General features: G+C 42.7%; 1 protein-coding gene across 8 annotated transcripts in view; it reads left to right on the top strand.

Annotated features, from left to right (window-relative positions):
- Nucleotides 1-13,588, top strand: part of ITPR2 (inositol 1,4,5-trisphosphate receptor type 2) — a 184,234-nt gene that overhangs the window by 47,372 nt on the left and 123,274 nt on the right. For all 8 annotated transcript variants that reach the window (XM_060694915.2, XM_060694909.2, XM_060694913.2 and 5 more), the window contains exons 5-9: nucleotides 2,516-2,674; nucleotides 8,989-9,087; nucleotides 10,435-10,518; nucleotides 11,765-11,911; nucleotides 13,138-13,233. In XM_060694915.2, coding sequence (XP_060550898.2) covers nucleotides 2,516-2,674; nucleotides 8,989-9,087; nucleotides 10,435-10,518; nucleotides 11,765-11,911; nucleotides 13,138-13,233 — 585 coding nt within the window. The remainder of the gene's footprint in view (nucleotides 1-2,515; nucleotides 2,675-8,988; nucleotides 9,088-10,434; nucleotides 10,519-11,764; nucleotides 11,912-13,137; nucleotides 13,234-13,588) is intronic.

A 13,588-nucleotide genomic window follows, 5' to 3' on the forward strand; every position in this document is an offset into this window, starting at 1 on the left:
CCTACTGTACTCTACTCTCTCTATCTCTATCTCTATCTCTATCTCTATCTCTATCTCTATCTCTATCTCTATCTCTATCTCTATCTCTATCTCTCACTCTACTCTACTCTACTCTACTCTACTCTTTCCTGTTCTGTTCCTATTCCTGTTCCTTCTCTTCTCTTCTCTTCTCTTCTCTTCTCTTCTCTTCTCTTCTCTTCTCTTCTCTTCTCTTCTCTTCTCTTCTCTTCTCTTCCCTTCCCTTCCCTTCCCTTCCCTTCCCTTCCCTTCTCTTCCCCTTCCCCTTCCCCTTCCCCTTCCCCTCCCCTCCCCTTCCCTTCCCTTCCCTTCCCTTCCATTCCATTCCATTCCATTCCATGGCGGATTCGCTTAACAACCGGGTGACTTAACTTGACAACTGATGCAATTCACTTAGCAATGGCGGTGAGAAAGATCGTAAAACGGGACAAAGAGACTGTCTTGCTTAGTGATAGGAACTTTGGGCTCAATTGTGGTCATAAGTGGAGGATTACCTGTACTTTTGTTATCCTTGCAAGCTCAAAGTATCTCAGAGGTGGGTCCTTTAATTTGATTAACAAAACGCCACGCGCATCTATGCATAACACTAGAGAAGTACCATATTTATTGCAAATATATCCCGCATTTTCTCCAGAGGTATGCAGGTGCAGCCCATAGGTATGTCTCCTATTTATCTCACAGCAGTCCAGAGTTCACTGACTTACCATAACTCAGTCCGGGCTGTATTTCAATGGTGGTTTAAACTTTGATCTCTCTGGTAGGAATGTAACCCTTGAAATTTAGAACTGTTAAAAAAAATGAAACTAATTTTTTTTCCCCCTTTAAAAAGCAATATCAGCCACCCTGAAAACAGGAGGAATCTTTTGCAAAAAAAAGTCCAGTCAAAAATTCCAACGCCTAGGTAGTTTATAAAGGAAAATGAAATGAGGAAATTGAAACAGGAAGTCAATTTTCCACCTCGAAGCTTTGTGAGGACTGAATAACTTGGTTTAATGGTGGCTGAGTCACCTTCCCTTGAGGCCCTTTTGCAGAGAATATGTAGTTACTCACAGCTGTCTAAAAAAGCCACAATAACTGCGATGGGATATCACGTGTGTGTCGTGCCATCGCCCAGATAATTGCATCATGTGTTCATAATTCGTAAGTTGTGAATGATGGTTCATAATTTCAGCCATTTGTCTGTTGTGGAGAGTTGATAGCATTTGCAGTGTGAGAACTGTAAATGAATAGCAATAGCTATAGTACTTTATATAGACTTATATACCGCTTCACAGGGCTTTACAGCTCTCTCTAAGTGGTTTACAATGCCAGCCTCTTGCCCCCAACAATCTGGGTCCTCATTTTACCCACCTCGGAAGGATGGCAGGCTGAGTCAACCTTTGAGCCAGTCAGGATTGAACTGCTGGCAGTGGGCAGAGTTAACCTGCAATACTGCATTCTAACCACTGGGAAGGAAGGAAGGAAGGAAGGAAGGAAGGAAGGAAGGAAGGAAGGAAGGAAGGAAGGAAGGAAGGAAGAGCAATAGCACATATACCACTTCACAGTGCTTTACAGTCCTCTCTAAGCAGTTTACAGAATCAGTATTTTGCCCCCAACAATCTGGGTCCTCATTTTACCGACCTCGGAAGGATGGAAAGCTGAGTCAACTTTGAGCCAGTCAGGATCGAACTCCTGGCTGTGGGCAAAGTTACCTTGCAATACTGCATTCTAACCACTGTGCCACCAAAAAGGAGATTGAGAAAGGGAATAAGAGAGGAAGGAAGGAAGGAAGGAAGGAAGGAAGGAAGGAAGGAAGGAAGGAAGGAAGGAAGGAAGGAAGGAATAGCACTTATATACCGCTTCACAGTGCTTTACAGACCTCTCTAAGCAGTTTACAGAGTCAGCCTCTGGCCCCCAACAGTCTGTGCCCTCATTTACCAACCTCAGGAGGATGGAAGGCTTGAGCCGGTCAGGATCGAACTCCTGGCAGTGGGCAAAGTTACCTTGCAATACTGCATTCTAACCACTGTGCCACCAAAAAGGAGATTGAGAAAGGGAATAAGAGAGGAAGGAAGGAAGGAAGGAAGGAAGGAAGGAAGGAAGGAAGGAAGGAAGGAAGGAAGGAAGGAATAGCACTTATATACCGCTTCACAGTGCTTTACAGACCTCTCTAAGCAGTTTACAGAGTCAGCCTCTGGCCCCCAACAGTCTGTGCCCTCATTTACCAACCTCAGGAGGATGGAAGGCTTGAGCCGGTCAGGATCGAACTCCTGGCAGTGGGCAGAGTTTAGCCTGCAATACTGCATTCTAACCACTGCACCACCTCGGCTCCTAAATTAAGCCAGCTTGTACTGTGGTTAGCCACGTTCTTGTTCCCATTCCCTCGAAAGGTAGACAGCCAAAAATCAAAGAGATTTCCTCACGTTCTAGTAGCACAGGAACATAACTTGGGTTATGAATCTTAACCAAAACGGTCGAGTCCGAATGCACGAATCTTATTTATTTTCCTCCCTGACAGCTGCTTCATATCAAGAGCAACAAATATCTCACGGTCAATAAGAGGTTGCCGGCCTTGTTGGAAAAAAACGCCATGCGTGTCTCTTTGGATGCAGCCGGCAACGAAGGCTCCTGGTTCTACATTCAGCCCTTTTGGAAACTGCGAAGCGAAGGGGACAATGTAAGTATTGGGACTCAGGCCCAAGTAGGTATTATCAGACGCAATCAGTTCGAAAACAAACAGACTTTATTAGAACAGCTGAGAATTAACTCATTCTCAGCGTAGTCCAAACTAATTCAAAACGAATTCTTCATAATACAATTCTTCAGCCTTATCACCAATCTTGGTCTAATTAGGCAACTTGCCAAAGGATTTTCTTGGCAAAAGTTCAGAAGCAGAAGACGCCGACAAGAAAGAAATGCAGCAAGACAAGAAACAAATCTATCAACGTTGTTTTCCGACAAGGAGCCCAAGAGCCATTGCTGGTCTTTTAAGTCTTATGGGAGGGGGCCAATCATCTCTTGGCCTTACTCCCGAGTCGTCCTTTTTGCTTTAGCTGCTTCTGCCTTCTGGCAGCTCTTCTCCTACGTGCACTAGGTACAGGCTCCTCCTGTTCCTCTGCCTCTCTGCTGTCAGCCTCTGGAGGCTCTGGAGTCCACGCGTCGCTTCCCGATGGCCCTGGCCCCATCTCTGCCTCTGACGTGGAGCCCTCATCTGGGCCTTCCCCAGCCTCCAGGACTGGCCCCTGTTCTTCCTCAGCCTCTTCACTGTCCGACTCCAGTACCAGCTCCGCAGGCTGCTGATGGACCACAACAGCAAGTGAGCAAAATACGAAGGTGCTAGAACCGTGATGGTGAACCTATGGCACGTGTGCCAGAGGCGGCACGGAGAGCCCTCTCTATGGGCATGCATGCCATCACCAACTGCTCTTCTAGTTTCCACTTTTGGGCCTTTTCCGGGCTGTTTCCAGGCTGTTTTTGCCCAGAAAATGGACTGTTTTTTGGCTGTTTTTCAGGGCATTTTTCGGGGTATTTTCAAGGCATTTTTCAGGGTGTTTTTTGGGTCAAAACCGGCCCAGAAAACAGCCAAAATCCGCCAGCCAGCTGATTTTTCGGGTTTCTGGCACTCCGGCGTGTACACATGCAAGCACATTCCAGTTTGGGCACTCGGTGCCGAAAATGTTCACCATCACTGTGCTCGAATTTTAATGCAGTTTGCCTGCATCCTGCATGCAAATTCGTTGGAGAAGTCAGTGAGGCTAGGAACGGCTGGTGGACAAAGACGAAGGGCAAGCAAAGAACACGTTGGCTTGATAACATCAAAACCGGTACAAAGAAACACTTTGTTCAAACACGGAGATTTCTCTTCTTCACATTGTCTTCCTTTTTTTTTTCCCCATTAGCATTTTTATTGAGTGGTGAAGCATTACAAAATACAAAATACAAAGTAAATAGAAAAGCCATGTGGGGGGGGGAAAGAGACGTGAGGAAAAATAGGGGGGGAAAAAGAAAAAGAAACATTGATTTTTGACTCTCTCTGTTACAGTAAAATAAAACATTAACACGAAATCACAGCTTTTTGCTTTTCCGTAACAGTACGAACAAGTCATTTCTATAAAGATCTATCGGTCTAACTCAGGGGTCTGCAACCTTAAGCACTCAAAGAGCCATTTGGATCCGTTTCCCACAGAAAAGGAAACACCGGGACCCACAAAACCTGGGTGGGCGTGGCCAACTTGATGTCACTCACTTTCACAAGTCACATGACCCCCCCTCTAGCCACGCTTACCCAGCCGGTCATTAGTGCAGAGAACCAGTTGTTAAAAAACACCGGGAACCACAAAACCCTTCTGACATTTCTCTCTCCCCTCTCCGTCCCTCCGTCCCTCCCCCCTCTCCCTCTCTCTCTGTATCTCTTTATGTCTCTCTCTCTCCCCCTCTCTCGGTATCTCTCTCTCTCTGCCCTGGCCACTTCTCCATCCCCTGCCGTCGCCCTTACCTTCTCAGGCCAGGCGAGGACTGACTGGTAGGAGAGGGCGAAGGGCGGGGCCAGCCAGTGGTGGGATCACCTGACAGGGAGTCACAGCAGAGGGCCCAAAGAGCCACATGTGGCTCTGGAGCCACAGATTGCTGACCCCTGCTACCACCAATAGCCTCTCACCGACCAGTACGCTCCCATAGAGAGGGGCTCCTCCGGGTGCCGTCGGCCAAACAATGTTGACTGGCAGCCCCCACGGGGAGAGCCTTCTCTGTGGGGGCGTCTACTATCTGGAACGAGCTCCCCCCGGAGATACGGAGGATCCCGGATCTGCGTACCTTCCGTCGCGCGCTTAAGACGTTCCTATTCCATCAAGCCGGCCTGACCTAAGTCTTTCCCCTTTTTATATGGAAATTTTAAATTTGGTTTTAAATTATTGGGGTTTTAAATTTGTTCAGCCAAATTATTTAATTTGTTTTAATCTATTTTAAATTTTGTATTTATATGTTTTATTCCATGGCTGTTCACCGCCCTGAGTCCTTCGGGAGTAGGGCGGTATACAAATTCAATAAAATAAATAAATAAATAAATAAATAACCTGTAATCCCAAAGAGTTTCATTTTTCTCCACATCAAGCATGAAGTTCAGAAGCGGTTTCCACGTGGAAACAACAAGTACTTACGTTCTTTTCCTTCGTCAAAATAGACAATTTTGCCCTTTCCGCCAACTCCATCAGCTTCTGCAACCATTCGTCCATGCTGGGAATCGAAGTGTCCTTCCATTTTTGCGTCTTTGCTGCTGTCAACATATATAATAACAAAGTTCCAAATTTTTTTTCTCCATTCCTTTTTCCATTAAGCCCAAAAGGAAAAGTTCTGGTTTCATTTTTAGCTCCGTTTTCAAAAATGTTCTGTATTAAAATAGGAATCATGCTCCAATTTTATTTATTTTTTTTGCTTTTTCGCATGTCCGCCATAGATGATTAAAAAGTTCCTTCTTTACTTTTACACTTCCAACATTCATTTGACATACTTCTTAATGTTGTCTTCCTCCTTCCGGCTAAATTGTAATTACCGATTCAATCTTGCAGGTTTCTTTGCTAATACTTTCTCTGCTATGATGCAGCTGTAAGTTATTTTCGTTTATCTCCTGGCATGGCATGCAATGCATCCTGCACTAAATACAACTGTGTGTTGTGTGTGTAGTTGAAAGGTCGCAATCTTATTGTGGGTGTTCTGGTTTTTAAGGGGCAGCACAATAAGGCATTTGCGCAAGCGAATCTCTTAGTGGTTTTGGTCTGTGATAGTTCCACTTTCCAATCTGCCACAAACAGAGGAAAATCCACAGAATTCATATCATTTATCGGGGTGGATAAAAATTGATGATTTAAAAAAAAAAACCCTCCAAAAATCAGATTTTTTAAAATTTAATTTGGTTTCTTTAAATTTAAATCAGATTTTTTTTCAAATTTTTATCAAATTTATTTTAATAAAATGTTTTTGGAATAAAAATCTATCTAAAGATACAGTAGTGGCCAAAATTGTGGAAACCTCTTGGGAAAAGTGTATTTTCTCAAACTAGCTAATGCCACCACTTTTCTGTGGAGTAGTACCATAGAATTATATATCAATGGAAAGATAATTGAATCAAGAATGTAATGCAATAACTTTTATGAAGGATTTGCTATTAGATTAGCAGTTACAGCATAAAGAAGAAAAGTGAAACACATAAAAAAATGAGATGTACACAAATTATCACCATAGGAAAAACGAGATATACAAAAATGGTCCCCATGTCAGTTAATCCTTAGTTGGGTAACCTTTAGCATGAATGAAGGCCTTACAACATCTTCCCATGGAGTGAACCAAGTCTTTGAGTTCTGCAGCTGTTCTAATGTGAAACCAAGATTGAAGGATGGCTTCTATTAACTGGGTTTTATTGCTGGGTCACTCCTGACTAACCAGTTTCTTTAGTCGGCTCCATAGATTTCCAATTAGGTGAAGATCTGGGCTATTCCCAGGCCATTCCAGCAGTGGAATAGGATTATTTTGAAATCCCCCCCCCCAAAAAGTGGTTTTATTAACCATCAAATCTCAAAAATACACTTTTCCCAAAAGGTTTCCACAATTTTGGCCACTACTGTAATTTTCCATTTAAGATACATTAATAATTTAGTTTATTCAGCACGAAATGGAGCTGAGTTATATAGCATGAGGCTGTAGATTCTGCAATATTTACATTTTTGGTAAACTCATTCAACGAATCCAAGCTGAGATGACACGCCCTGCATTGATGCATGCACACAATTTCACAGCAGAGATGACAGTTGCTCTTTAAAAATTATGATTGAAATCGAGTCGATTTAAACCAACCCTTTTTCACTAGTGATTTAAATCACGATTTAAATCGTGATTTAAATCGACTCGGTTTAAATCAAATCCACCCTGTCATTCAGTTTGGTTTTTTTGCTGCCAGTTAGCGGATCGCAAACCACAAATTCTGTATTTCAAGTTTGAACGTGTTGGTAAATTCTGCCATGAAATCTTGGTTTCCCAGAAATTTTGGAGAAGACTAACTATGCTGAGTTACAAGGAATGGCATCACCTGTTTTCAGTGCTCTGTTGTGGGTACTTGGTGCACTTGTAACTTTGTGCTTGTCACAAGGTCTCCCTGCATGTTTGCTGGGCCATTTCTCTCGAGTCTCTTTAACTTTTTCTGTTTCAAGAAAATGCGTGTGGAATTGCACGAGTTGGAAAATGTATGGTATGCGGAGTCCTTCCTGCTCTTTGAGCTTGGTTGTTTTTAGATCAAGCTAAGATCAAGTCCATAAATGCTACAGAATTCCTCGAAACATTGGCATCGGACACATCAGCCATCAACAGGCACAGAAGCAACGTTTACACCCCATTGGAAAGAGACAATTAAAAAAAAGAAGGAAAAATAAAAGACCGAAACATCACCACCTCACCAGCAATCAACATCCAGATTAGTAGAGATGATTACCAGGATTAATAACAGTCTAATCAAGCAGCAAATAATACCCTTAATAAGGAACACCTAGAACACTCCTACCTACACTGACAGGGCTAGCCACTTGGATGTAAACAGAGAGGAAACTCACTCCATTCTAGCACTGATTATGTTACATAGTTTGGTAATGAAATGTCTGCAAGAAAACAACTAAGCTCAGAGAGCACCAAGGTCTTCATAGTTGTTTCTCCTCCTCCCCCTCCCCTCCTCTTCTCCCCCCTTTTTCATTCTCCAGTCCACAAACCCCATTCCCTTCTAGCACTGATTATATTACCTAGTTGGGTCATTTAACGTCTGCAAGAAAACAACCAACCAGCTCAGAGAGCATCAAGGATCCCACAGTTTTCCTTCTCCTCCTCCTCCTCCTCCTCCTCCTCCTCCTCCTCCTCCTCCTCCTCCTCCTCCTCCTCCTCCTCCTCCTCCTTCTCTCTCTCTCTCTCTCTCTCTCTCTTTCTCTGTCTGTCTCTCTCTCTCCTCCCCCCATTGTTTTCATTCTCCTCCATTCCACAAACCCCATTCCCTTCTGTTTCTGATGTTGTTACCCAGCTGGGTCATGAAACGTCTGTAAGAAAACCACCAAGCTCAGAGAGTACCAAGGACCCCACAGTTCCAATCCAAAGTACAAATATTCTCTTCTCTTGATTCGTGATGCTTCTGGGAGGAATGAGGGGGAAAACTCTCTGGAGCGATTTATGGAATGATGTTAATATATATTCAGGGATAAGGAACAGTTACTTGTATAATCCCAGCAGTGAAAATACAATGAAGCAGGTTGGTTCCAAGCTAAAATCAATCGTAATCGACACCCACAAAGTTCTTACTGGACATCAGGTATATTCCCAGTAAGAATCTGTGATACGAAATAGAATCCAGATGATAGAAATAATAGCAAGAGAAATAAAGTGAAATAATAATAATAATAATAATAATTACTCGGAACAGCTTACATCCTCCGACGATACCTTAACAGTTCCTAGGTCCTTGGTTAGGACTCGAGCTGCTGCGCTATTAACCAGCCTCAAAGGCTGTGAATCTCACTAAAGATTAACCAATAAATAATAATAATAATAATAATCATCATCATCATCTTAACACATTTTTATTTTTTATTTTTAAAACTTTTTTATTACACATTTTTTAAAAACAGAAAGAAAGCTTTAATGCTTTTTCTGTTTCAACAGTTTCTCATCAAGTCAAAAGTTTCATACTCATACATTTTTTCCTCCCTTATTTCTACTATATCTTTTATACATATCCTTCTAATGTTTATTTATTTATTTACATATATACATAACCATACTCGTGTACCCACTTTTACTTCTACGATTTTTGTTTCCTCATATTAGCAATTATACCTCAACTCCTATTTCGACCGTTGTTTAATTTTTAACACACTTTTAAATGTTCAGTTGACCGAGTTTCATGTTTAATGAATAATAATTGATAATAATTGAACGATAACACGTGACTCTTTTTACAACTTTCAGATTCTTGTCGGAGATAAAGTTGTCCTGATGCCGGTTAACGCTGGACAACCATTACACGCCAGCAACATAGAGCTCTTAGATAATCCAGGATGCAAGGAGGTAGGTTTGAATGAGGATTTAGGCATCTAACTAGGTTTGTTTAGGTAGGTTGCAGTCAAGGGGTCAGCTAAATAACCGGTGAAGCATGGAAAGAATTTCTATTCTTTCCAGTCTTCTTGAATGAAATGTGTTAAGGATATTGTTGTTGTGTTACCAACCAGCAGAGTGTAGAGCACAGAGAAACGTTGCTAAGAGCAATGAATAAGAGATGTGCAAACTGATTTATCAAAAGTTTACTTTATAGTGAAAAAAACAATCTCATAGTCTTTAAATCAATCCAAGTCTTTGCCAGTTAAATCAGTCCAGTGATACAAAAACTCTTCCACACAAACAGTAGTTGGTTAGAATAACAAACTCACTCTGGTTCACAAACCACGATGGTAGCAGATCCATCCAACCGATGATAGCACAATGGTAGCAACTCCACACACAATGGTAGCTTATCATCAACTGATTACAGTATCTTTCTTAAATACGTTCACAACTAATTACCGCATGACTCAGCATTACAATGAATCAGCAGGAAAACTTTAAAGTCACACAATACATATTCATATTAAAGTCACAGAACACATATATTGCCTGGACAACTTGTTAGGCTCAAACCATATCCTAACAAAATGTCTTCAAGAAAAATCAGGAAAGACCAGTTGGAGAAGAATGACTTCAGTTTTTGTGGCCATTACATCCTCATGGCCATATTTATAGAAATGGATGGGACTGAAATATGAGATTACTGGGTGATCGTTTAAGTTAACATTAAGCCAGGATCTGCTCAAGTGTCTCCTGATATATAACTTATTTTTTAAAAATATTTTTAGCAGCTTCATTTGAGTTTTTTTTAAAGATATAGCATTAAGTCCCTATGGGCACAAAGGACAGTTTTAGAATAGAATAGAATAACAGAGTTGGAAGGGACCTTGGAGGTCTTCTAGTCCATCCCCCTGCTTAGGCAGGAAACCCTACACCACTTCAGACAAATGGTTATCCAACCTCTTCTTAAAAACTTCCAGTTTTGGAACATTTACAATTTCTGGAGGCAGGTTGAAAGTTATTCTAATAAAAATGGATATAAAAACAGATTGTGTTTTTATAAACCCAGATTGTGGGGGCAATAAGCTGACTTTGTATAAAATATATACAAAAGTATGAAGGCTATTGCTTAACGCATTGTAAGCCGCCCTGAGTCTCCAGAGAAGGGCGGCATATAAATCAAAAAAAAAAAAAGATATTTGTCAGTATAAAACAGATAAAAACAGTAATTTGTCAGAGTGTAACATGATAGAAACTTTTCTATGTGGTTGTTTCATAACCTGGTTTACAAATTCTTCATCTTCTTGAATGCAGGTCAACGCAGTGAATTGTAACACCAGTTGGAAAATTACCTTGTTCATGAAATTTAGTTGCTACAGAGAAGATGTTCTTAAAGGTGTAAGTGTCTTTTTAAAATTATTATTATAAAATTTATTCATTTCCGTAGCTCCCCACCTTAGCTATTTTTATGATCAACAAGTAATATTTCCAGTTGTTCTGAAACCTATTCTTTTATAGGAGGGTCCTTCTTGAGTCCTGTTTATCCATCTTCAAAAATGATTATTTTTTTGCACAGAATCCTACATTTTTTTTTCATTCTTGTCAGGAAGACTTGGAAGAAAGCCATAAACAAGACGAAGTCAACATCTAGTCTTCCATGGTGGCAAATGGACCACATTTTGATAACCGACATTTCCTCACTCTACCCAAAATAAAAATGAGAAGTGGGAGGTATTTGTAAAGCCAATTTGTTCATCCTTTAAGTTTAAGCACCGTGCCCAGGCAAGATTGCGTCCGCTGGTATCGCTCAATTTGACTCTCACTTTTAACTCCCTCTCATGGGAAAAAAAAGAAAAATAAGATGGCCTTTTGGGTTTTAGATCTTCCAGGGACATTGATGATCTTCTACGCACCTTGCAGAGATTTGGGACCTTTGTCCTAAATTTTATGGAAAAAGTATAAAACAGTGTTTTTCCAATCTCTCTCTCTCTCTCTCTCTCTTTCTCTTTCATTTTCTCTCTCTCTCTCTCTCTCTTTCTCTCTCTCTCTTTTCCCCCTCTCTCTCTCTCTTAATCTCTTTCTCTCAATCTTTCTCAATCTCTCTCTCTCTTTCTCTCTCATTCTCTCTCTCTCAATCTCCCTTAATCTCTTTCTCGCTCTCAATCTCTCTCACTCTCTTTTTCAATCTCTCTTTCTCCCTCTCTCTCAAACTCTCTCTTAATCTCTTTCTCTCAAACTCTTTCTCTCAATCTTTTTCAATCACTTTTTCAATCTCTCTCTCTTTCTCTTTCTTTTTTCCCTCTCTCTCAATCTCTCTCTCAATCACTTGCTCTCAATCTTTCTCAATCTCTCTCTCTTTCTCTTTCTCTTGCTCTCTCATTCTCTCTCTCTCTCAATCTCCCTTAATGTCTTTCTCTCTCTCAATCTTTCTCAATCTCTTTCTCAATCTCTTTTTCTCTCTCACTCTCTTTCTCTTTCTCTCTCCCTCTGTCTCTCTTTTTTCCTCACTCTCAATCTCTCTCTCTTAATCTCTTTCTCTCAATCTTTCTCAATCTCTCTCTTAATCTCTCTCTCTCTTAATCTCTTTCTCTCTCTTCCTCCCTCCCTCCTTTTTTTCTTTCTTTCCATCTCTCTGTCTATCCAGGGAGATGTGGTCAGGTTGTTCCATGCCGAACAGGAGAAGTTTCTGACCTGCGATGAATACCAGCAGAAGCAACACATTTTCCTTCGCACAACTTTGAGGCAGTCGGCCACTTCGGCAACGAGTTCGAAAGCCCTGTGGGAAATAGAGGTATTTTTGGGGGGAGGGGAGAGAAATTCCCTAACTGGGCTTTATGTTCCTTGTAACCTCTTTAATCCACACTGATACCCCCAAATAAATTGAGAAGGGACCACCCTGGATCAATAGAAGCTTTCCGAGATGGTCTTGCTGGATCTACTTCCAGAACAGTGGTGACCACAGAATATATATTTGTCCCGGAGAGCTTTTTCTTGTCCTTTTAACACAGCTAGCCCTCAATTTATGACCACAATGGAACCCCAAAACTTCTGTTGTTAAAACCTCTCTTTTCTTCCTTCCCTCTGTCTCCCTCCCCCTCTTTTTCCTCCCTCACTACCTCTCCCTCCCTTCTTCTCCTTCTGTTTTATTCTCTCTCCTCCCTCCCTCTCTCTGCTTCTCTCCCTCCTTCTCCTTGTTTTCCTCCCTCTTTCCTCCCTCCCTCTCCCTCTTTTCCTCCCTCTCTCTCCTCCCCTCCCTCCCCTCTCTCTCCCTCCCTATTTTCCTCTCTCTGCTTCCTTCCCTCCCTCCCTCCCTTTCCCTCCCTCCTCCTTCTGTTTTCCTCTCTCTCTCTTCCCTGCCTCCTTCTCTTTGTTTTCCTCTCTCTCTCCTCCCTCCCTCTCCTTCTTTTCCTCCCTCTCTCCTTCCATCCCTCCCCCTCCCTGTTTTCTTCTCTCTCCTCCCTCCCTCTCTCTGCTTCCCTCCTTCTCCTTGTTTTCCTCTCTCTCTCCTCCTTCCCTCTCCCTCTTTTCCTCCCTCTCTCTCCTTCCCTCCTTCTCCTTGTTTTCCTCTCTCTCCTCCTTCCCTCCCTCTCCACCCTCTCCCTTCCTGTTTTCCTCTCTCCCCTCCCTCCCTCTCTCTGCTTCCTTCCCTCCTTCCCTCCCTCCCCCTCCCTCTTTCTCCTTCTGTTTTCCTTTCTCTCTTCTCCCTCCCTCCTTTTCCTTGTTTTCCCCTCTTTCTCCTCCCTCCCTCTCCCTCTTTTCCCCCCTCCCTCCCTCTTCTTCCCTCCCTCCCTGTTTTCCTCTATCTCCTCCCTCCCTCTCTCTGCTTCCCCCTCTCTCTCCCTCTCCCTCCCTCCTTCTCCTTCTGTTTCCCCCCCCCCTCTCTCTTCCTCTCTCTCTCTCTCTGCCTCCCTCTCTCTTTCCCTCTCTCTCATCCCGGTGTTGTTGACATGGCGTTAAATCAAGTAGAATTCCAGCGTTGTGACGGTGTTTGACATCTCCCCGTGTGTTTCTCTGCAGGTGGTGCATCACGACCCTTGCCGCGGTGGCGCAGGACAGTGGAACAGCCTGTTCAGATTTAAACACCTGGCGACCGGAAACTATTTGGCTGCTGAAGTAAGGAATGCTATTACTTGAATGCATGAGAAAAACCAGCGAGGGTGGCTTAAACAAGACCAGCGTCAACTCTTCTTTTTCGTGAGGGATTTCCCGTGTGTCAGGGAGGTGCCGTGGAAGGAGAGATTGCATTCTTGTTTGTTCTTCTAAGTTGTGTCCGACTCTTCGCGACGACGCGGACCACAAAATGCCATCCCTCCCCCTGTGTTCCACTGTCTTCTGGAGTTTGACCGAATTCACGTTCATTGCGTCCATGACCCTACCTAACCATCTCATCCTCTGCTGTTCCCCTTCTCCTTTGGCCTTCCATCTTCCCCAACCTCAGGGTCTTCTCCAAGGCGTCCTCTCCCTTTGT

Source organism: Pantherophis guttatus, chromosome 7 (genome assembly GCF_059756535.1).
Source record: "Pantherophis guttatus breed Tessera chromosome 7, ASM5975653v1, whole genome shotgun sequence".
Classification (NCBI taxonomy): Eukaryota; Metazoa; Chordata; class Lepidosauria; order Squamata; family Colubridae; genus Pantherophis; species Pantherophis guttatus.